The sequence below is a fragment of the Carcharhinus amblyrhynchos genome, chromosome 21 (assembly GCF_965287045.1).
Source record: "Carcharhinus amblyrhynchos chromosome 21, sCarAmb.v2.hapA, whole genome shotgun sequence".
NCBI lineage: Eukaryota > Metazoa > Chordata > Chondrichthyes > Carcharhiniformes > Carcharhinidae > Carcharhinus > Carcharhinus amblyrhynchos.
In genome coordinates this window covers 11,089,818-11,114,220 of record NC_137344.1, presented here as the reverse complement: position 1 = coordinate 11,114,220, position 24,403 = coordinate 11,089,818, and the positions used below count along the sequence as shown (strand labels likewise).

General features: G+C 41.3%; 1 protein-coding gene across 1 annotated transcript in view; it reads left to right on the top strand.

Annotated features, from left to right (window-relative positions):
• rptor (regulatory associated protein of MTOR, complex 1) overlaps positions 1–24,403 on the top strand; it is a 443,649-nt gene that overhangs the window by 58,891 nt on the left and 360,355 nt on the right. The window contains exon 3 of the mRNA XM_080209484.1: positions 18,609–18,691. Within this exon, the coding sequence (XP_080065610.1) occupies positions 18,609–18,691 (83 nt within the window). The remainder of the gene's footprint in view (positions 1–18,608; positions 18,692–24,403) is intronic.

Below are 24,403 nucleotides of genomic sequence, written 5' to 3'. Positions count from 1 at the left end.
GGGAACTCAGAGCAAAACCACACTGAATTGATAATAAAAGCAAAAAAAAAAATCACGGGTTCTTGAATCTGAAACAAAAACAAAGAAAGCTGGAAAAACGCAGCAGGTTTAATATTTTGGGTTCATGTAAAGGGAAGAAAAAATGTGTTGGATTATATACCGTAAAAGAGGGTTGAATAGTTGGAGCAGTGATTAGTAGGAGTGGGGAGAAATTGCAATAAAGATGTAGCAAAACTGGAGAACAAGTGACAGATGGCCCAGTGTATGTGTGTGTGTGGGGGTGGGGGGGAGCGGAGTGGTACAGGAACAAAACATGTTTGGGATCTGAAAAAGATTTAAGGTGGAGGAGAAAGGCCATAAAGTTGTTGAACTGTGTTGAGTCCTGAAGGCTGTAACATGCCTAACGAGAAGATGAGGTGCTGCTCCTCCAGTTTGCATTGGTTTTCACTGGTGTATTGCAGCAGGCTAAGGACTGATTTGGGCATGAGAGCAAGATGCTGAGTTGAAATAGCAAGCAATAGGAGGGTTGAAATCATAGAAATCATACAGTGCAGAAAAAGCCATTTGGCCCATCGGGTCTGCACTGACCACAATCTCACCCATTCCCTACCCCTATATCCCTACATATTTATCTCGAACCTACACATCTCATAACGCTAAGGGGCAATTTTAACATGGCCAATCAATCTAACCTGCACATCTTTGGACTGTGGGAGAAAACCCATGCAGACACAAGGAGAATGTGCACACTCCACACAGACAGTGACCCAAGCCGGGAAGCGGACCCAGGTCCCTGGAGCTGTGAAGGAGCAGTGCTAACCACTGTGCTATTGTGCCGCCTATAGGGTCATGCTTGCTGGCTAAGCAGCCACCCAGTCTGTTGACTCTCCCCAAGGTAGAGGAGACCGCAGTGGGAGAAGAGAATACTGTAGATTAAAGGAGGTGCAAGTGAAATATTGCTTCACCTGAAAAGATTGCTCAAGACCTTGAATAGGAGGAGGTAAAGGGGTAATCTGCGATTACAAGGGAAGATGCCATGGGAGGGAGATGAGGAGATGGGTGTGATGGAGAAGTGGATCAAGGTGTCACGGATGGAATGGTCCCTGCAGAAGGCTGATGGGGGGGAGATTTGTTTAGTGGTAACATCATGCTGGAGTTGGCAGAAATGGCAGAGGTCGGTCCTTTAAGTGCTGAGTCTGGTGGTATGGGAAATGAGGACAAGGGGGATGCAGTAATGGTTCTGGAAGGGTGGGGAAGGGGTAAGGGCAGAAGTGTTGTAAATGTGTCAGGCCTGGTTGCCTGCTGGAGGATGCGGGGAGACCTCAGGTCTTCCTGGTGGGGGATGGATGTGTGGAGGGACTAGACATCCAGAGTAAAGTGGAGGCAGGTAGGGCCAGGGAATCAGAAATTGTTGATAATACATAGGACATCAGAGGAATTACGAATGTAGATGAGAAGAGACTGTATAAGCAGAGGGAGGAATGGACTTAAGATGGAAAGAAGTAAATTCTGGGGGGCAGGAACAGTCTGATAACTATGGATCTACCAGGGCAGTACTGTTTATGTATTTTGGGAAGGAGGGGGCCGTGTGGGGTTGGGGCGACTAAGAGGTTGGAGGCTGTCGATTCAAACTATCCAGAGCTGCTGAGGTCAGTGTCAGTCCTGGAAACGATGGCTAGATGCTTGCTTGTGAGGACATAGTCTAGGGGTAGATAGAAGGAAGTGTCTTAGGGTTGGCAGTGAGGTAGAGATCAATACATTTGTATGCGATACCCACTTCAGTAGACTTGATTTCAAGGTCAGAGTTGGTCCTAAGAGAATGGAGTGCAGCAAGTTCAGAGGGAGATGGGTCAAAGTAGGTGAAAGGGACAGAGAAATTGAGATGGCTGATGTTGTGTCGACACTTCGCAATAAAAAAATCAAAAGCAGGTAGAAGGCTGGAGATTGGATGCCAGGTAGAAGGAGAATACTGGAGGCTTAGTTGATGCTTGTTTAGACTGAGTATAATAAGATCCTCACTGATCTTACTACCTCAGAAAAAAACACTAGGGCACAGTGGAGTATGATTTGAATCTAGCAGCAGTATAAAGTATCTTGTTTGGCGTATTGATTCATCTGTTTATTCCCTGACCATAGTTCTAGTAGCTGGGAGGGGAAATGTTGGTATGGTTGGCTTTAGCTAATGTTCATTTGGAAGCGAATGTGCCAATATCAATAAATAGAACTGTGCCTTCCCTGTGCAACATTGATTAACTTGGGCACTAAAGTCTTCTGAGGCTAACCCTGCCAGGCATTTTCCCTTCAGGAAAACACAGTGAAAGTTATCGATATGTTTACAAAAATATTCCTTAATTCAAGAGAATTTTCCTGAGGCAGCCTAAGAAGATTTTTAAGTTTGCAGCCTGTGAAAAATACAGCTTTGAGTTATAAAACAAGGGCAGCAAATGAAAGAGTCCACCTGTTGCTATGTTATCTGTAAAAAAAAAGTTTTAACCCACATTGACCCTTAAAGGCATTTAATATGTTCATCTGAAATATTTCAGATTGTTGAGCTGCAGATTATATAAGAAACTTTTCAGACTGGAAGAGTTTAAAAAAGTGTTTTGGGTTCAGTTTGCCCAATAAAATGATGGTTGCTGTGTTCAAGGGTTCACGTTTATTCAGTTGCTTGGAATATCCAAGCATTCATCTGATCTCATTGTTCCACTTCCCATGCAGTGGTTATCTGTTTCCTTAAATGAATCTAATGTTGTGACTCCACTATCTTCCCAGCAACACGTTCCAGCTGTTGGTAACATTACAAAAGAAAACTTCTGTACTTCCTCGATTTGCCCTTCACAGTGCCGATTGCCAAGGAAAGCCAGATAACAACTCAAAAGGACAAATTGTCCTCTTGAGTTGTTACCTGGCTTTCCTTGGCTGCCAATCGCTTTTGGACTACTTAAAGTTGTGAAAGGCTGAACAGAAACTTAAAACCTTTCTTTATATGAATGTATTGTTTTAGTTTAATTTTTCTTTCACATTAACTGTTCTTTTAAAGCCTTTTCAGAATCTTCCAGTTTATTTTGAGCTGATTTTCTTTACCCCCTTGCAGTTCTTCCCTCCAACATAAAGAATTAGTTTATTGCTTTCCCTGGCACTCTTTAGTCAGCTTGGCTGATTATTTCATATCAACAAGTTGAACTTGGTGTACAATTTCAAATGAGGCTACACCACGCTGAACCTCTGGCAGGAGACAGCTGGAAATCCTGTGCAGTGTAGTAGATTGACCTACAGGAGAAGTTTATTTATTAGTTACAAGTAGGCTTACATTCACACTGCAATGAAGTTACTGTGAAAATCCCATAGTCGCCACACTCCGGCAGCTGTTCGGGGACACTGAGGGAGAATTTAGCATGGCCAGTGCACCTAACCTGCATACCTTTGGGTTATGGGAGGAAACCCATGCAGACATGGGGAGAATGTGCAAACTCCACACAGATAGTGACCCAAGCCGCGAATTGAACCCGAGTCCTTGGCGCTGTGAGGCAGCAGTGGTAACCATTGTGCCACCATGCCGACCTGGGATCATAATATGTGCAACAAGAACTAGTCCTAACATAAAATGTCCCAATGTTCATTGAAGCATTATAAAACAGAATTAGATATTGAGCCACATAAATATACATTAGGATGGATGACAATCAAAGGCTTCATCAAAAAGATCATTTTTAAGGAACAGCTGAAGGAAGGGGAGAGATTTAGGGAGGGGATTCTGTATCTCAGGGTCTTGGCAGCTGAGGATGTGGCCACCAGTTGGAGAACAATTAAAATTTGGGTGCTCATGAGGCCAGAATTAGAAGGGCACAAATGTCTTGGAGGTGTTTGTGTGGCTGGAGGTGATTACTGATAGGGAAGGGCCATGAAGGGATTTGGGAAAAAAAGAGAATTGTTGTCATTGTTTTGTATCATGTTGTCTGGCCAACATGAGCTAACTGACCCCTTTCAAGATTTCAAGATCATAATGGCATGTCTATGGTATGCGCCACTAATGATGCAAAATCAGGGCAATTCTGATTTGACTTATCGCATTATATGTGTCATGTCAGAGTATGCACTATGTCACAGAGACTGATGAAGTAGAACATCTCATTATCATAGCTCTACCTCTATTAAAATCAGTGCAGAGATTGAGTTTACTGAATTAACTGTGATCTCCACTTAGACCATCACTGAATGGCGCTGGGAGCTGGAATCAATATTGGACCATGTTTTGATACTTGGTGAAGGCCCCACAAAATAAAGTAAAATTCCCTGGTTATAAAATGTTCAAACAGTTGTACACAAAATGCAGCTTTTTTGGAAACAATCTGATTATTTGATTGGTCTAGGGATTCTACTCATTTATTTAAAATGCAAGTCTAGTAATGGGAGGTGCAAGTAGACTTCCTGATATCTAGTGTGGGTTAGAGAACTCTCCTTTCATATTAGTCCAGAAAAGGAAATTAAACTATTTTATCCACAACAATTGATCTTTGTTTGAAGTGCAGATTGTAAGTAATTGCTTCTCCAGCATTCGGCCCATGAAGTGTCTGACGAACTGTAGGACTGAATGTAGTTGTGAAAATAGCAGGAGTTCAGTGGAGTGACACTCTCATTAGCAGACTGGTGGCCTATTGCGCTGTCCTGCTTATAAATGAGAATTCATTGCAAAATAAAGAAAACATAATTCCCATGTTTTAAATTTGCTTGGAAATCTGAAGAAATTGCTTGACTTTTTCTTAGATATTAAATAAGTTGTCCCTTTCTGTGTTGGATCCTAGAACCTTGGGTTTGTATTAAGACATTGACCATGTGTTTCCAATCAGCCAATATGCTTGTTGTGAGAACTCTAATTATTTTTTCAGCAAATTGTGGCGTGAGTACCCTGCTGGGCAATCAGCAGCCTTTCTTCACACCAGGTTGAAGTGGTGAGACGTCAGTTCTAATTACTTCACAACTGCAGTCTGCTATGCTACCTGATGTTCAAAACCTGTTTGGAATGGGTTTTTCCTCAAGGGGAGGCAAATGTGCAGTTTGAATTTTTATGCAAAGCATGTTAGATTTAAATGACCAGTTAAGAATGATGTTCCTAGAAGCTCTTTTGCATGTGTCTTTATCCCCTTCTCACACCTTTGAGAGACAGATGAGAAATGGCTGGGAAGACAGCAAAAAGGATAGAAAAACAGTTACAGAATCAATAAGAGTACAGATGTACAGATATGATCTTTTGGCAATTTAGCTTTAAAACAAAACCTATAATTTTATTTCTTCTGGCCCTGCTTCTTTATTACAGTATATAAAAGCCTCTCGAATGTCTCAGACATTTATGCCTGATGCATTATCCAGGAGACACGTAAAGAAAGTGCACCTGGCATTTTTTATAACATTGCAATTTTTTTGCTTTTCCTGTGTCTGGTCTTGCATGGTCAAGATTTAGCTTGAATTGGTGCTGTTTTAATGTTAAAATTTTGTATATCTCTAGGGGGTTCTTTCTTGTGTACCTGCTTTCAAGGCAGGAAAATGCAACTTTTTACCATTCCTATGACACTAGGGTCAACTTCATCTCTTCTCTGCACCTTTCAGATCTTGGGTGTAATCCAGGTGGCTCAGCAACCAGTATTGAACACTACTGAAGACGCAACCTGTCCTGAGCGCTAGATAGCTTCACCCTAATTGACTTGGATAGATATTCTATTGAATTGACAATTTGATGTTTGGTTTGCTTTGTTAATTGTTGCTCTGTAATGACAGCAAGTAGCCAGGTTACACAATGCCCAGCTCTGTCAGCCCTTCTCCTTACTAGTTTAACTTTGTTTGCTATCATTAGAATTATTGCCACATGTATTGCTTTTTGCATGCTATGCAGACAAAGCATACTATTCATAGAGTACATAGGGGAAAAGGAAAGAAGGTGCAGAATATAGTGTTATAGTTGTTGCTAGGGTGTAGAGAAAGATCAACTTAGTGTGGGGTAAGTCTGATGGCAACAAGCAAGAAGCTGTTAAGTCTGTAGGTACATGATTTCAGACTTTTGTATTTTTTTTCCCAATGGAGGAAAGCAGAAGAGAGTATGCCTAGGGTATGAGAGGTCCTTGATTATGTTGGCTGTTTTTCCGAGGCAGTGGGAAGTGTAGGTGGAGTCAGTGGATGGGGGGCTGATTTGCGTGTTGGATTGAGCTACGTTCACCACCCTTTGTAGTTTCTTGCAGCCTTGGTCAGGGCAGGAGCCATACCAAGCTGTGATTCAACCAGAAAGAATGCTTTCTATGGTGCATCCTAAAAATCAGTGAACACGGTGGTGTTCATTGACCACTTGGAAGACAAGTGGACGAAGTGACAGTTGGCGACTATGTGGGGGGCAGTGATCACAATTCAGTTAGATTTAGCATTGCCTTGGAAAAGGACAGAGAAAAAGCAGGAGTAACTGGGCTAAGGCAAATTTTACAGGAATGAGAAGGGACTTGGCTGAAGTGGATTGAACAGATCTGCTAGAGGATAAATCAGTGGGATGCACTACAAGCTAAATGTACAAAGTAGACATGTATTCCCGTCAAAACAAAGCGAGGTACAATCCCAGGGTTGTCTAGAAGAATACAGGGGAAGATCAAACGGAAAAGAAAGTGTACGATAGGCACAAAGAGCTAAGCAGTTGCAGGTAGCCGAGACGAAGATAGGAAACGCAGGGATGAAGTAAAAACAAAAAAAAATTAAGAAGAGGACATTTAAAAGATTAACAAGTAAATTTAAAGAAAACCCCCAAAGATATTATACCAATATATAAATGGTTAAAAAAAATTTAGTTAAGGAATAAGTGGACCTATCAGGGATGAAGAAGGGAACTTGTGTGTAGATGCAGAGGTTGAGAAGAGTTTTAAATGAATATTTTGTCTTCAGGATTACAAAAGAAAGGGATGATACCGATATGGCAGTCCAGGAGGAACACCGAGATACTGGGCAGGATAATCATAGAGAGGAAATACTCAAGGGTTGTAATCCTTGAAAATTATTAAGTCACCAGGGCCAGATGGAATGTTTCTGAGGCTGCTGAAGGAAGTCAAGGAGGTGATAGATGCTCTGAGGATGTTTTTCCAATCCTCACTAGATACCGGGGAGGTACCGGAGGACTGAAGAAATGTAAATTATTTTCATTGCTTAAAAAGAGATCTAAGGAAATGCCAAACAATTATAGGCCAAATTAGTGGAATCAATCCTGAGATGGGATTAAGTGTCACATAGGAAAACATGGATTAGTGAGGCATGGTTTGCATGGATTTGTTAAAAGAAGTCCCTCTCAAAGTTGATTGAATTCTTTGAGACAGTGAAAGAAGGGTTGATGAAGGTAGTGCAGTGGACGTTGTGTACATGCATTTTAGCAAGGCGTTTGACAAGGTCCCATATGGCAGATTGGTCAAAAAAGTAAAAGCCCTTGAGGTACAGTATAATGTGATAAAATGTTGGTTTAGTGACAGGAAACAAAGGGTAATGGCCGAGGGACGCACCTGCGAATGGAAAGTTGTTTCAAATGGTGTTCCATAGAATCACAGAAACCCTACAGTACAGAAAGAAGCCATTCAGCCTATCAAGTCAGCACTGATCACAATCCCACCCAGGCCCTACCCCCATATCCCTACATATTTTACCCAGTAATCCCTCTAACCTACGCATCTCAGGATTCTAAGGGGCAATTTTAGCATGGCCAATCAACCTAAGCCGCACATCTTTGGACTGTGGGGGGAAACTGGAGCACCGTGGAGGAAACCCTTGCAGACATGAGGAAAATGTGCAAACTCTACATAGTGATCCAAGCCGGGAATCAAACACGGGTCCCTGGAGCTGTGAAGCAGCAATGCTAACCACTGTGCTACTGTGCTGCCCTAATTTCCCTGGCCCTGGTGACTTAATAATTTTCAAGGATTCCAACCCTTCATGTATTTCCTGTCTTTATGATTATACTGCCCAGTATCTCAGTGTCCCTCCTGGACTGGTATATCTGAATCATCCCTTTATTTTGTAACTTTGGAGATAAAATATTCATTTAAGACTCTTCTCAACCTCTGCATCTACACACAGTTCCCTTCTTCATCCCTTAACTAATGGATTTCAGTGTTGGGACCCTTGCAGTTTCTGTTATATATTAACGATTTGGATGTGAATGTGGGGGTGCGATTAAGAAATCTGCAGCTAATATAAAGATTGGCTGAGTATTGGATAGTGTAGAAGATAGCTATAATCGCCAAAACAATATCGATAGGTTGGTAGAATGGACGGTTAAGTGGCAGATGGATTTTAACACTGAAGTGTGAGGTAATGCATTTAGTGAAGTCAAACAGTTATACAGAATACTCAATAAATGGGAATATGGGGTAAATGACGTGAGAGATCCTGGTGGACAAGTAGAGAGGACCCTAAAGGCAGCAGTTGAAGTAGACAAAATTTGCAGATGACACTAAGATGTGGCAGAGCAAAGTGTGCAGCGGACACTGAAAGTCTTCAAAGGGATATAGATAGTCTAAGTGAGTGGGCAAGGGTTTGGTAGATGGAGGTAAATGTGAGGTCATCCATTTTGGTAGGAATGACAGCAAAATGGACTGTTATTTAAATGGCAGTAAATTGCAACATGTTGCTGTGCAGAGGGAAATGGGAAAATGCTTAGGAAATCAGAAACACAAAGTGACTTGGTTGGGAGTCATTGTTCAAAACTCTCAAGGTTAACATGCAGGTTCAATCAGCAGTTAGGAAGGCAAAGGCATTGTTATCATTAAAGTCAAGGGGGCTAGAATACAAGAGCAGGTGTGTACTTCAGAGGCTGTATAAGGTTCTGGTTAGGCCCCATTTGGAGTATTGTGAGCAGTTTTGGGCCCCATATTAAGGAAGGCATGTGCCGACCTTGGAAAGTATCCAGAGGAAGTTCACAAGAATGATCCTTGGAGTGAAGAGCTTGCTTTTTGAGGATTGGTTGAGGACTCTGGGTCTGTACTCATTGAAGTTTAGAAGGATGAGGGGAGATCTTATTGAAACTTACAGGATACTGCGAGGCCTGGATAAATGGTTGTGGAGAGGATGTTTCCACTAGTCGGAAAATCTAGAACTGGGGGCACAACCTCAGGCTAAAGGGATGATCCTTTAAAACAGAGATGAGGAGGAATTTCTTCAGCCAGAGTGTGGTGAATCTGTGGAACTCTTTGCCACAGAAGGCTGTGGAGGCCAGGTCATTGAGTGTCTTTTAAGACAGAGATAGATCCTTGATTAATAAGGGGATCAAGGATTATGGGGAAAAAGCAGGAGAATGGGGATGAAAAAGATAATCAGCTGTGATTAAATAACGGAGCAGGCTTGAGGAGTTGAGGAGGAACTTCTTCACTCAAAGGGTGGTGAATCTCTGGAATTCTCTGCCTGTTGAAGTGGTGGAGGCTGCCTCGCTAAATATTTTTAAGACGCGGGTTGATGGGTTTTTGATAGGAGAGGAGATTAAGGGTTATGGGGAGAGGGCGGGAAAGTGGAACTGAGCCACGACAGATCAGCCATGATCTTATTGAATGGCGGGGCAGGCTCGAAGGGCTGGATGGCCTACTCCTGCTCCTATTTCTTATGTTCTTATGATAGGCTGAGTGGCCTAATTCTGCTCCTATGTCTTATGGATCTGGGTGACCTTGTGCATGAATCACAAAATGTTGGTTTGCAGGTGCAGCAGATAATTAAGAAAGCAAATTGAATTTTGTCCTTTGCTAGAGGGATGGAGTTTAAAAACAGGGAGGTTATGTTGCAGCTGCATAAGGTGCTGGTGAGACCACACCTGGAGTACTGTTGTACAGTTTTAGTCTCCTTACTTGAGAAAGGATATACTGGCACTGGAGGGGGTGCAGAGGAGATTCACTGGGTTGATATTGGAGTTTAGAGGGTTGGCTTATGAGGAGAGACTGAGTAGACTGGGACTCATTGGAATTCAGAAGAATGAGGGGGATCTTACAGAAACATGTAAGATTATGAAGGGAATGGATACAATAGAAGCAGGGAGGTTGTTTCCAGTGGCAGATGAAACCAGAACTCGGAGGCACAGCCTCAAAATAAGGGGGAGCAGATTTAGGACTTAGTTGAGGAGGAACAATTTTATCCAAATCTGTGGAATTCCCTACCCAGTGAAGCAGTTGAGGCTACCTCACTGAATGTTTTTAAGGCAAGGATAAATAAATTTCTGAACATTCGAAGGTTATAGTGAGTGGGCAGGTAAGTGGAGCTGAGTCCATGAATAGATCATCCATGATCTTATTAAATGGCAGAGCAGGCTCGAGGGGACAGATGGCCTACTCCTGGTTTTTATGTACAAGGTTGTAAAGAAGGTGTATGGAATGTTGTCCTTCATTGGCAGAGGTATAGAATATAGAAGTAAGGATATAATATTGGAATTGTATGAAACACTGATGAGGCTACAACTGGAGAATTGTGTGCTGTTCTGGTCACAGCATTATAGGGATACGCAATTGTTCTGGAGAAAGTGCAGAAGTAGTTTACAATGTTGCCAGGACTTGAAAAGTGTAGCTATGAGGAGAGATCGAATTAAAAAGTACCTGGATCTGCATCTCGGGGTGGGACAGTGGTTAGCACTGCTGCCTCACAGAGCCAGGGACCCAGGTTTGATTCCCGGCTTGGATCACTGTCTGTGTAGAGTTTGCAGGTTCTCCCTGTATCTGCGTGGGTTTCCTCTTGGTGCTCTGGTTTCCTCCCATAGTCCAAAGATGTGCTGATTAGGTGCATTGGCTGTGCTAAATTCTCTCTGTGTCCTTGAACAGGCGCCGATGTGTGGCGACTAGGGGATTTTCACAGTAACTTCATTGCAGTGTTAATGTAAACCTACTTGTGACTAATAAATAAACCTTAAATTTAACTTTAAGTTCTGTGGGCTATGGGGCGGAGGATTGGGTGGGATTAGAAAGGGCACTTGGGTGTCCTTGGACAGGCATAGACAAGATGGGCCAAACAGCCTCCTTCAGTGCTGTAACTTTTGTACGCTACTATGATGGTCCCATTGCTAGAAATGATGCCTATTTTCAGGAACAAAGTAAAACTAAATTCCAAATTCAGCAGTCTTGCAGCAATAACTGGTGAAATAGTGAAAATAAAATGGAATTAATGAGTATCACAGCATCCAAACTGACACCCCAGTGCAATACTGAGCAAATGTTATATTGTTGGAGGTACCGTGCTTTGCATGGTATGTTAAAGTATCTAAGTTGATCCTTTGGTGCAGTGTTGAATATTGTACATAGTAAAAAGTCTGACAACACCAGGTTTTAGTCCAACCGATTTATTTGATAGTAAACTCACTAGCTTTCGAGGGGTTTCCCTCTTCTTCAGGTGAATGGAGAGTTCTGGCCTCAGACAGAGCATATAAAGCACAGACGGTTTACAGATTACTGATTAGAATGCGAATTTTTACACCTAACCTGCTGTTCAAGTCCTAAAGTGGCTGACAATGTGTGTGGAAGGAGCACTGATCACAGGTTAGAGAGATGTGTATTGTCTCCAGACAGTACAGTAAGTGAGGTTTTGCAAACCCAGGCAAGTCATGGGGGTTACAGATAGTGCGACATGAACCCAAGATCCCTGTTGAGACTGTCCTCGTGTGCGGAACTTGGCTATCAGTCTCTGCTCAGCAACCCTGCGCTGTCGTGTGTCGTGAAGGCTGCCTTGGAGAATGCTTACCCGAAGGCAGAGGCTGAATGCCCGTGACCTCTAAAGTGTTCGCCAACAGGAAGGGAACAGTCTTGCCTGGTGATTGTCGGGCGATGTTCATTCATCCGTTGTCGTAGCGTCTGCATGGTCTCCCCAATGTACCATGCTTCGGGACATCCTTTCTTGCAACGTATCAGGTAGGCAATGTTGGCCGAGTTGCAAGAGTATTTACCGTGTACCTGGTGGATGGTATTGTCATGTGTGATGATGGTATCCATGTCGATGATCCGGCATGTCTTGCAGAGGTTGCTGTGGCAAGGTTGTGTGGTATTGTGGTCACTGTTCTCCTGAAGGCTGGGTAGTTTGCTGCGAACAATGGTCTCCGGAGTCTTCAACATATCATTGATGAAGATGAACATCTCGCCAGGGCCATCCCCACACCCCCACTTCTTGCCTTCAGACAACCACGCAACCTCAAACAGACCATTATTCTCACAGTTTGTGGGAGCTTGCTGTGCATAAATTAACTGCCTTGTTTCCTACGTCATACAGCAACTTGGCACCATTGGCTGTAACACACTTTGGGATGTTCTGTGGTATGAAAGGCATTATGTAAATGTACATCTTTTTTAAAGTAGCAACCAAATTGAATTGAATAGAAATTTAATAGTATAAACATTCATTTAAAACCTGCACTGCCAACCTCATTGTTTTTACAAGGAAGGGATCCCAAATGAACATTAGAAAACCCATGACTTGAGGGGAGTGTGCACAGTGGTACTGAATGGATTGTTTCCATGTTGTTGCCTCCATATGTTTCAGCGGAGAATTTTAATAGTTCCATGGGTGCTAATGATTGCATTCAAAATATTTTCAGCATCTTTGCTATTTTGCATTTTACTCTATACAACAGAAAAGAAATATCCACTTGCCTAGCAGTCTGCTAAATTCTTTTAACATAATTGCATCCTGTGGTGCTAATGGCATTCTATTAACTGAGAGGCGGATCCAGTTTTGTCCCTGGAGCAATGGTAATTGCCACTTACATAGAAGCATAGAAGATAAGAGCAGGAGGAGGCCATTTGGCCCTTCAAGCCTGCTCTGATATTCATCAAGGTCATCCAACTCAATAACCTAATCCTGCTTTCTCCCCATAATCTTTGATTCCATTTGCTGTAAGTGCTATATCCAGCCGCCTCTTGGATACATTCACTTAAATTATTTCAACAGTTTTTAAAATAGATTTACTGTGAACTTGAGCATGCTGATCCCTTGAGCTTTAATTCTAGATAATTTTGAAATACTCTGAAGCAGGGGGGAGATGGTGAACACAAACCTTTTAAGTGAAGAATATTGAATTTTGTACTTTGCTCACTTTTTGAATATTGTTGGATATCTCTCTGAATCCAGCCTCAATGTTTAAGAACTGGCTGTGGGCAGAATTTTGCACTAAGCTTAATTTGATAGCAAGTGTTGTTTGGAAGTTTATAAAGGTTGAGGGAAAAGACAAGTTTTGTGTGAGCAAACTATGTGATTTGATTGAAATTATCTAAATGGCCATTAATTTTTGACCTGTTTAGCTACTATTTAGAGGCTAATGATTAAACAGATGTTCACAAATATTTCCCCAAAAAAACAAGATTTTTCTTGTTTTTTTGGGGTACTTGTGAACATCTCTTTAATCATCAGCCTCAAATTCTAAGGACAGTAGTTTAAGCTGTTATCAATTCTCACAGCACTAAAAAAGATACAAGAAACACCACAACAACAGAATAGTTTGGCAGTAGACGCTGAGGTTTTATTGGTCTCCATACAGGAAGGTAAACAAAAATGTTTTATACTCTGTTTATCACTGATGTTTGTTAGTGAAGTGTGTAATAGCCTGAAAGCAAAGTACAAAGTTGCAATAAAAACAAAAAATGCTGGAAGTAAACATCGTGAGACAAAGTAACAAGTAACTTTTGCACCTCATAAGTGTCAGAAAAGACCATCTCCAGCAAAGAATCAAACCACCTCCCTTTGATCAGTGGCATTACATCCACTATAATCATTATCCTGAGGGTTTACCATTGACCAGAAGCTGGACTGGACAAGCCGTATAAATATTGTGGCACGAGCAGGTTGGGAATTCTGCAGCCAGTAGCTCTCCTCCTGACTCTGCAAAGCTTGTTGACCATCTACAAGACATAAGTATGGAGTATGATGGAATGCCCTCCAATTACCTGGGCAAATGCAGCTCCAAAAACACCCAAGAAGCTTGATGCCATCAGGATAAAGAAATGCACTTGATTGACACCTCATCCACTACCTAAAACATCCTCCTCCAATATTGACCAACACTGGCTATGCTGACAAAAGTGTGTACCATATTCAAGATGCACTGCAGCAACTTATTGAGGCTCCCTGCAATAAACCTGTGACCTCTGCAACCTTGAGGTACATGGGAACACCATTACCTGCAAGTTCCCCTTAAAGCCACACACTGTCATGACTTGGTACTATGTTGCCGATCCTTTGCTGCCATTCATGTAAAATTATAGAATTCCCTCTTACCAGCATTGTAGGTGCACCTAAACCATGTGGATTGCAGAAGCTCAAGAAGGAGCTTATTACTTGTGTTCAGGTGTTCTGTAATAATACGTTAATCTGCAGCTGAAATGTATGTATTCTTGTTTTTATGGGCACTGTTGCCTCACAGCGCCAGGGACCTGGGTTCAGTTTCAGCTTTGGGTCATTCTGTGTGGAATTTACACAGTCTTCCCATGTTTGCGGAGGTTTCCTCCAGGTGCTCTGATTTCCTCCAACAGTCCAAAGATATGTGGGTTAGGTTGATTGGCCATGATAAATTGACCCTAGTGTCAGGGGATTAGCAGGGTAAATATATGGGATTACGGGAATAGGGCCGAGTGGGATTGTGATTGCTGCAGACGCAACGGGCTGAATGGCCTGGCCTCCTTGTGCACTGTAGGGATTCTGTGGAAGGCAACTCACCACCACCTTTTCAAGGGCAATTGGAGATGGGCAATAGGTGGTGACCTAGCCAGCGATGCCCACATCTGTTTTCTCTGTTGTTCCCTGCATAAATGCTGCCTGACCTGAGTATATCCAGCATTTTCTGTTTTTATTTCCAATTTCTAGCATCCACTGGATTTGGAGTTATAAATCTTTATTACTTATGAAAGATGGAGAGAGATCCCATAGTAGCATATGATATATCAATAGCTGAAACAATTTGTTCAGTTCATTACTTGATTAAGATATTAGTAAGAAGTCTCACAACACCAGGTTAAAGTCCATCAGGTTTAATTGGAATCACGAGCTTTCGGAGTGCCGCTCCTTCAGGTGTGTGGAGGTTCGCGATCTTAGAATTGAGAGTCATTTCTGAGAATGACATTCGGGAAACCATAACAGTATAAAAGATGCAAAAATGTAACACCGTTTATGAAAGTGTAAGGATTAATTCCCAAGTCAATGGATCTGAAGCTCTTATTTCATGGGATGTGGATGTCACTGGCAAGGTTAGCAACTGTTGTCCATTCCTAATGGCCCTTGAACTGAGTGACTTGCTAGGTCATTTCAGAGGGCAGTTAAGACTGCTTTGCTGTGGATCCAAAGTCACATAGAAGCCAGACCAGATAAGGATGGCAGATTTCCTTCCTGACAGGACATCAGTGAACCAGATGGGTTTTTACAATAATTGATGGTAGTTGTCGTGGTCACTATTACTGAGATTAGCTTTTACTCTATTTCTATTAATTGAATTTAAGATCACCAGCTGCCACTGGGATTTGAACCTGTACCCCAGAGTATTAGCCTGGGCTTCTTGATTATTAGTCCAGTGTCATTATCATTACATCACCATCTCACCTTACTATTCACCAACACTAATAGTGAAACCAGGGGATTTTCAGTCATATACTAATCACATGAGCTGCTTCCTGCTGTCTGGGTGCTGCAGTCCTTACCCAAATCCTTTAGAACATCTGCCACGAAAACCTTGTTAAATGTACTTTGCCTCCTGTAATAAGTTGCTTTCAAATTAATCCTTCAAATAGCTGAGGGCATTGTGGGGGAAGTGATTGATGTGAAGTGTTGTTATAAATGATGCAATATGCCATACAGACACAATTGTCACTGTGAAAAATGGGTAACTTGGGTCTGGAGGTGGTCTGAAATTTAAAGATTAACTATGCAGCAGTCGGGGTTTTTTTTTAAAAAATATATAAATTTAAATAAATTTCAAGTTTTCACCTTTCTTCAAGTCTCACTGGAAGAAAGCAAGTGAGTTGCATCAACCCCATTGCCAATTTTTTATTCATACAATTAACTGCTGGAAGTACGCAAGAAGAGCCAGGGGTCGATCCTTCTGTAGAAGCCTGTCTTGTCCATGATCTCCCTACCTTACTCTTGCTGCTTTCCCAGTTGCCCAACCAAGATAAGCATCTCATTGTGCAGGGATGCGCCCATGTCTGTTGCGAGAGTGACATGATTTTTGGGCTATGCTTGGCCTAGCCCTATTCAAAAGAAAATTAATCTTTGGTTAGGGTTACAATGTTCAGCTGTGCTATGTTTTTAGCACTACCAGCAACCTGACTTTTGGGTAAGATACATCTCTGGTTAATGATTTCAGAGAAAAGCTATTTAAATGTCTGTTGCCTGGACCTGCTTTTAATTCGGACTAGATTTACTTGATTAAATTTCTTTCTTTCCAGCTAATAGATTTTGATCTAGTTATGAAGGTAGACCCTGCATGGATAAAACAAGCTTAAATTAGATATTTTATCGAACTGAAGTAGTAAATCAAAAAGGATATTTACGTTAAAAAAAAGGCCTAGTCTTAAAGCTGTTTCAAATTATATCTGAATTTTAAAATGTTGAGTACAGTATGGGAAAACAATATTAAGGATGGCACTGAGGCTTCACAGCACCAGAGACCTGGGTTCAATTCCAGTCTTGGATGACTGTCTGTGTGGAGTTTGCATGTTCTCCCCATTATCTGCGTGGGTTTCCTCCCACAGTCCAAAGATGTGCAGGTTAGGTGATTGGCTATGTTAAATTGCTCCTAGTGTTAGGGGGATTGGCAGGGTAAATAAGTGGTGTTACAAGGTAGGGTCTGGGTGGGATTGTTAGTGCAGTTTCGGGAAGTTGCTGTATTTGCACATTAGTTACCCATTAAACTTGCCATAAAGACTAAAGCCCAGCAATTAACAATGCAAGTTCACATTAGCAGTATAATTGTTAATGACTGTGTGATGGGCGCCATGGTTTCAAAGCTTATAGTTTTTCGAACAGAGCCCAATTGAAAAGGGGAACAGACTCTCCCAGTTGCACAGGACACAAAGACTGAAACTGAGATTGGAAACCAAAACTCCTGCTTAAAACCACGTAAAACACAGCCCTCAGCTCAGTTGATGGTGAACCTAGCAGTGTGGTACAGGCATGCTGAGGATGAATGAATGAGGTTAGATCCAGAGCTGAGAATAGGCAAATACGTTAAAATACGTTTTTGCTGTAGCTACTTTCCTTACTTGAAGGTAACTTTAGTGGATTTGCACCACCCAGACCATCATAAGCAGAATTGCGATTCTGTAGACATGTGCCATTTTCAATGAAGCCCATGCCTGTCAAAGTCAGGTTGGTTATGTGCTTATGTCAGCCGGGGATCAGGCTAAATCCCAGAAGGAGGGAAGCTGAAATATCTTGTGAGAAAAACAGATGTTTGAAGGACTTGGTGGCTGCAATTATTCATGTATAGGCTGAGTGGGCTGCTAAGCCAATTCATAAGATCTGCCTCCTTTGTATCTGATACTTGATGTTCAATGTGTTGCTCATAATTGAGTGCAGTTTGCCTGCGATTCATGTTGAATCTGTATTGATTCTGGATTTTAGAATATAGATGGTCAAATAAGATAGCATTTAGATTTTGCTTTGTTGGACTCTTGTAAAGATTTTTTTTTTAGAATGCACTTGTGACTTCATTCTTTCAGTCAATAATTGGAATTTTGGATTTCTTGCTCTTGAAAAAGTTTTACTGGTCTTGACTGAGATTGCAACACTCAACTTCTTAGCCAGAAAGTGATTATTTTTCTTTCATTCATTCATGGGATATGGGCATTGCTGGAAGTTCAACATTTATTGTCCTTGGGAAGTTAGAATCATAGAATCCCTACATCGTAGAAAAACGCCATTCAGTCTATTGAGTCTGCACCAACCCACTTTTTAAAAAAATCTTACCTAGGCCCTATCCCCTTAACCCCACATATTTATGATGCTAATCCCCCTAATCTACACATCTTGGGACACTAAGGGGCAATTTAGCATGGCCAATCAATCTAACCTGTACATTTGTGGACTGAAACACAGTCCACGCAGACATGGGGAGAATGTGCAACTTCCACACAGATACTTACCCAAGGCCGAAATTGAACCCAGGTCCCTGGCGCCCTAAAGCAGCAGTGCTACCCTCTGTTGGTTAAGAGTGATGGTTCTTTTTAAGCCATTGCAGTCGTTGTGAAGATAGTTCTACAGTGTTTTCGAGTACCATAGTTTTTCATAGTGGTTTGTAAGCCTGTTACATGGGCAGTTGTAAATCAACTGCGTTACTGTGGGTCTGGAGTCACTTATAGTTCAGATCATGAGGAAGGCATGCTTTTTTCCTTAAAGGAGGTTAATGAACCAGTTCGGTTTATACCATAATCCAGTAGTTTCTTCATTGATACCAGCTTTTTATTCTAGTTTGATTCAATTTGTTGAATTTAAATTCTGCGGTTGTCATGATGGGATTTGAACTCAGTGACATAGATCATTGAAGCAAATGGCTGTTTTTGCTAAGGCCACAACCCTTACTGTGTTAATTTTTCCTCACATTTAGAGATTGTCTCATGCATTGAAATGTTTTTCCTGTTCATGTCTTGCAGATCCACTGTCCATGAGCCCTCAGAAAGCTTTGGAAAGTATTGGTGCTAATTTACAGAAGCAGTATGAGAATTGGCAACCAAGGGTGAGTTTTGTTCATTCAACATTGTGAATAAATTTAACAAATTGAATTGGAGCTATTGGGCAGTTATGGCCTGAATAAAATGCAGAGTTTGTAACAATGCTACTTAAAAGTGAAAACTAAATGTAATCTGATTGAGGACGTCTATCACCATTGTCTTGTTTGCCTTTGAGTTGATGAATTTTTTCTCCACATTGAGTTATAGGAATGCATCATTGTTCAAATTGTGTAGTCTGAAATTTGTTCCTTGATGGTACTAACCTAAATTCTCTGCCTTTTCTATACATGCATTGTTCATTCAAATGCAGAAATTTGGAACAATTTGGCAATTCTCCATTATTTCCTGAGTTCTCTGAAACAGCACCCACTTGTTTTTCATTCCGCTTTATCTGTTGTGTTTTGTAGATTTTGGAAATAACTCATTGTAAAGTTGTGCTTTCATTGCAGTTGATGAATAGAGAAGTGCAAACTGCATTGTCATAACTGGGACAATTTAAAATGGAGTTTCCTTCTGTAAAATGCCTTGGTTTTGTGATCCTGAGCAGTCTTTGAGCTGCTGACCTGGTCGAAAGCTCAAACTGCTACCTCTGCTCAGCATTAGAGGTAATTGCTGCTGACATACCAAAGGAACTGACCAATTGATTTCTAACTACCCTTGCCTTTGTTGAGCTGGTGTCTTGAATTGAGTTCAAAGTAAAGCTTTAGACCAGAGCCCAAGAAGCCAATAGTAGCCATGGATTGTAGGGCCCGTTGATGTATAATTTTTAATATTGCAAAGGTCAAATAGTGGTCCAGGATAAATGTGGGATTGGGGGTTATTGAAGATGTGGCTATAGTATGTTTATAGACTGAAAGAAATCTGTCTACCTTAAACAGTCAGTATGATCCAGACCACTTTTAAAATTCTTGGACTAGTTGTTTTCATTAAAGTTTAATGTTTATTTATTAGTGTTGCAAGTCATTAAGAGCATAAGAACATAAGAAATAGGAGCAGGAGTAGGCCATCCAGCCCTTCGAGCCTGCCCCGCCATTCAATAAGATCATGGCTGATCTGTCGCTGCTCAGTTCCACTTTCCCGCCCTCTCCCCATAACCCTTAATCCCCTCTCCTATCAAAAACCCATCAACCCGTGTCTTAAAAATATTTAGTGAGGCAGCCTCCACCACTTCAACGGGCAGAGAATTCCAGAGATTCACCACCCTTTGAGTGAAGAAGTTCCTCCTCAACTCCGTTCTAAACCGCCCCCCTTTTATCTTGAGGCTGTGCCCCCTAGTCCTATTGTCTTTTTTGAGCGGGAAGAGTCTTTCCACCTCTATCCTATCCATCCCATTCATCATCTTATACGTCTCAATGAGATCTCCTCTCATTCTTCTAAACTCTAACGAGTACAAGCCCAGTTTATTCAGCCTCTCCTCATAGCTCAACCCCCTCAACTCCGGTATCAGCCTAGTAAACCTCCTCTGCACTCCCTCCAAGGCCAAAATATCTTTGCGCAGGTGCGGCGCCCAAAAATGCACACAGTACTCTGCAATGAAGTTACTGTGAAAATCCCCTAGTTGCCACACTGCTCAGGTACACTGAGGGAGAATTTAGCATGGTTGGTGCACCTAACCAGCATGTATTTCGTACTGTGGGAGGAAACCTGAGCATCTGAAGGGAACCCGCATTGACAGGGGGAGAATGTGCAGACTCTGCACAGACAGTGACCCCAAGACAGGAACTGAACCTATGTCCCTGGTGCTGTGAGACTATGATGCTAACCACTGTGCATGCCCCACTGGCTATGCATTCAGCAGATTTTTGTATATGTTCCAGTGGAGTGCTTGTCTTCATGTAAGCTTTGCTTACTGAGATATTACAAGTGACGTGATTCTTAGCCATCAAGATAAATACCTCAGGTGACTGAGTGGAGCTTGCACGTTCTCCCCCTGTCTGTGTGAGCTTCCTCCAGGTGCTCCGGTTTCCTCCCACAGTCCAAAGATGTGTGGGTTAGCATGGATTGGCCATGCTAAATTGCTCCTTAGTGTCAGGGGGAGTAGTAGGGTGGATAAGTGGGGTCATGGGGAAAGAATCTGATTGTGATCTATGCAGACTTGATGGGCCAAGTGGTCTCCTTCTGCACTGCAGGGATTCTATGATGCTATGAAATATCTATTGCTTCTCAGCAACAAAGTTTCCCTGTCTTTTATGTTCAAAATGCTCCTTTTAAAAATTTTCAATGTACCTTTAAACCTGATTTGTTGGCATCTTTGAGTGAATAGAACAGTGTCGACCTTGTCAAGAAATATTTAGACTGACAATATTTAAAAATTGATGTGTTTAGGTACAAAAGAAAATATAGTGTGTGCTGCCTGACTTGCTAAGTACATTCAGCATTTTCTGTTCTGTGTTTAGCGACATTGGCCATATTTTCCACATGGCTAAGTTCTTTAGAGTTGACTAACATTTTCTAAATTCTGCGGTGCTGTAACCCATATTGTGTTCCTGCTCTCCAGCAGGGCTGGAATATCCTCCCCACACAACAAGCTGAGAAAAAACTAGGAACCTGGGCTTCTAAACTTCAGGGTCCCCATGTCAGCTGTCCCAGCTGAGTCCAAACAAATGGGGAGCACTACATTTGACTTTGGCTTGGTTGCTGGAGTTGATAGAAAGATGACCTATTTAGACCTCACTCTGCCTTTGGGCTGTACCCCTGACTTCTTCAAGGGTTTACTCCTTGAACTCTCACGAGATGTTCACAAGACAGTGAGGCTTTTTGTCCATTGATGGGAGTTTAGGTGGTGAGTGTCAGGGCATTTCCAAATGCCTAAGGGTCAACCTCAAGCTTATGCTGTTGTTGTGAGGGACCCAGTTTCCATGCACATTCACGAGGAGCCTCAGCTGAGGAGTTGTTGAGGGAGCGGCTGTGTACTGACAGAGAGAAGCATATCCATTTGGCTGTCTTTTTGTGCAGTTGCTAATGATGTAGGCTGAAAATGAGAAGCAGACTAGCAGACAAAAAGCTGGAAACACTTCATTTCTCTTCACCCACACACTCAATGCATCATTTTGCAATGAATACGTGTAATATTTAGGGTGAAATACAATTTGGATAAGATTTGTCAAAATGATTGTGAATTATGACTTTCTGGTAATTGTGTTCTTTTTGGATTCCATCTAAATTTTTAAAAGCAATTTAAATTTATCCCTTCACCTTTAAAGAGTACTATCTGTATCAAGAAATCTGCTAGTGTCGGGGAAAACTGAGGTAGTTTTAAGGGATTTATCTTTGTATTGTCAAATATTGGAAGTAAGGTTTGGATATAAGTGGGTTTAATTTAGTGTTTCTGTATAAAAAGAGTAAAACTCTTAGACAAAGGCATTTGTATGGGTGGGGATATTGGTCAGTTCAAATGGTGCTTCTTTTGCATTTAGAGAAAGTTAAGGTGTGAAAAGTAAGCAAGCTTGGAGAAATAAAAATGATTGCTTCACAACTAGGGGCACTTTTAGGGTAGGAAGGCTTCTGTTTTTTTTAAACTAAATGTAGCAGTTGGTTATAGGAAGCCAGGAATGGAACATCTCTCTTGGTTTTGTTAGAAGAAAAGCCATACCAGACTGTAATGGTTCAGAAAGCTAAAGAACAACTGATAAGGAAACCAGAGAAATGAAGAGAAGTTTTCACATAAAAGAAGTTAAAATAACAGAGGAACAGGGACTAGAACAGGATACAGTTCAGGAAAGCTACAGATAAAGCTGAAAAGTTGGCTCATGAGAGACCGGAAAGATACCTGAAGTAGTTCTAAACTTTGAGGTCTTAAGACATTATTTGGAAAAATTATGGAAATTGGTGGCTGGATCTTGAAATTTGTGTAAAAAAAACACTTACGACAAAGGAAATTTTGACAGAATAGTTAGAAAACTTGGAGCAGATTCTTAATTGAAACAGCTGATGAAAATCAGTCTTTGAATGAAAAATTCAAAGCGTTATTCTTTTGGGAATAGAATTTGGAAACACTTGTGACAATTATCGGGGGGGTATTGTGAAAAGAAATCCGCGGAAGATCACGAGTGGCCTCAGTCATTTGGTTTGCAAGTGGGGCGTTATCTTTGAAAATTGTGTACATTTGTGAAACTAATGGACGAGTAAAGGATTATTGTGTTATTATGAAACCTTTTATGTTTAATAAATGTTTTATAAAAAAAAAATTGGCAGTCCTGTTCTTCCTTTTATCCTAAAGTAAAACAGTCCATTCTGGGACCTTCTTGCCTAGTAGTTATGCCAACTGGGGTCGTAACACTGTTTATAATTTATTGTGTGTTTTATTTTCCTTCCAAAGATATCAAAAAGAAAATAAAGATTGACACTTATGTAGTGCCCTTCATGGACCATGGACACCAAAAAGTCCTTTACAGCCAATGAATATCTTTTGAAGATGTGTAATGTTGTACATATTGTAATGTGGGAAATATGGCTGCCAATTCGTACATAGTGACTTCCACAAACAGTAACGTGATAATGACCAGGTAACCTCTGTGATGCTGATCGAGAGATAAAAATTGACCCAGATCATCTACTCCCTGAAATATTGCCACAAGAACTTTGCATTCATTTGAAAAGGCAGGCAGGGTCTTGGTTTTACGTCACACCTGAAAGGTCTCAATTATTGCAACATTCTCTCACTGCTACACTAAAGTGTTAACTTGATTTGTTTTTTGTGTGTGCTCAAGCCATGAATTTGAACTTGAAGCTGCAGTCATTTGACTTGGGCGGAAGTGCCATTCGCTGAGCCACAACATGAAGTCACCACTGTTCCACAGTTAATCAACCTATGTCCTCTTGAAACTACTACAAATCTTTTCACAAATATGTAGTCTCCATATTTTGTGCCATCTGAAAATTTTGATAATTCTCTCACCCCAATATATTAAAGGAGTGGTCCCATCTCTTGATTCCTGAGACGCAACACATGACATTGTGAGAATGGATGTGATTTAAAAAATATTTTGGTGCAATCTCGTGGTATTGTGTGTTGTGTATATGTGTGTGTAAACTATGGTTTTATAAATAAATAAGCAAAGCTTAAAAATTTGCATTTGAAGATAGAGAGGGACATAGATTTTTTCCAGCTGTTAAATGTTTTGGTTTGATTTATTATTGTCACATGTATTGGAATACAGTGAAAAGTATTGTTTCTTGCATGCTATACAAGCATACCATTCATAGAGTTCATATGGTAGAAGGAAAGGAGGGGCCACAATGTATGTTACAGTCATAGTTAGGGTGTAGAGAAAGAAATAGAGCGTTGTTAGAGAGTTTATAAGCGTTAGAGTACAATTTTAAAAGCATAGATTGAGACTAAAAGATAGAATTAGCAGGAATGCTGGGGATAGTTCTCAAGAAGTCGCTGCACTCCAGCGGGATCTTGAAAGGAACAAAGTCATTAAAGAATATACCTTCTCATGAATATAGAAAATGCCAAAAGGATAAAAGGCTTTTTCAGCTTACAAAGGTTTCAGAAATAAATAAGGGAAGGTTATTAAATTTTATTTGATCCCAAAAGTGGGGCAGTTAGAAAGATGTGGAAGTGCTGAGAACAATGGAATCAAAAGTGGAAGAGAGAAAAGCATATGTACGCGGAGATGCTGAGCTGATTTGGAGTTGGCTGGAGGGGAAGACTTCCTGATGGAAAAGCTCTGGGCTGGGAAAAGATGAAATTTGATTCAGCCATCCACTCG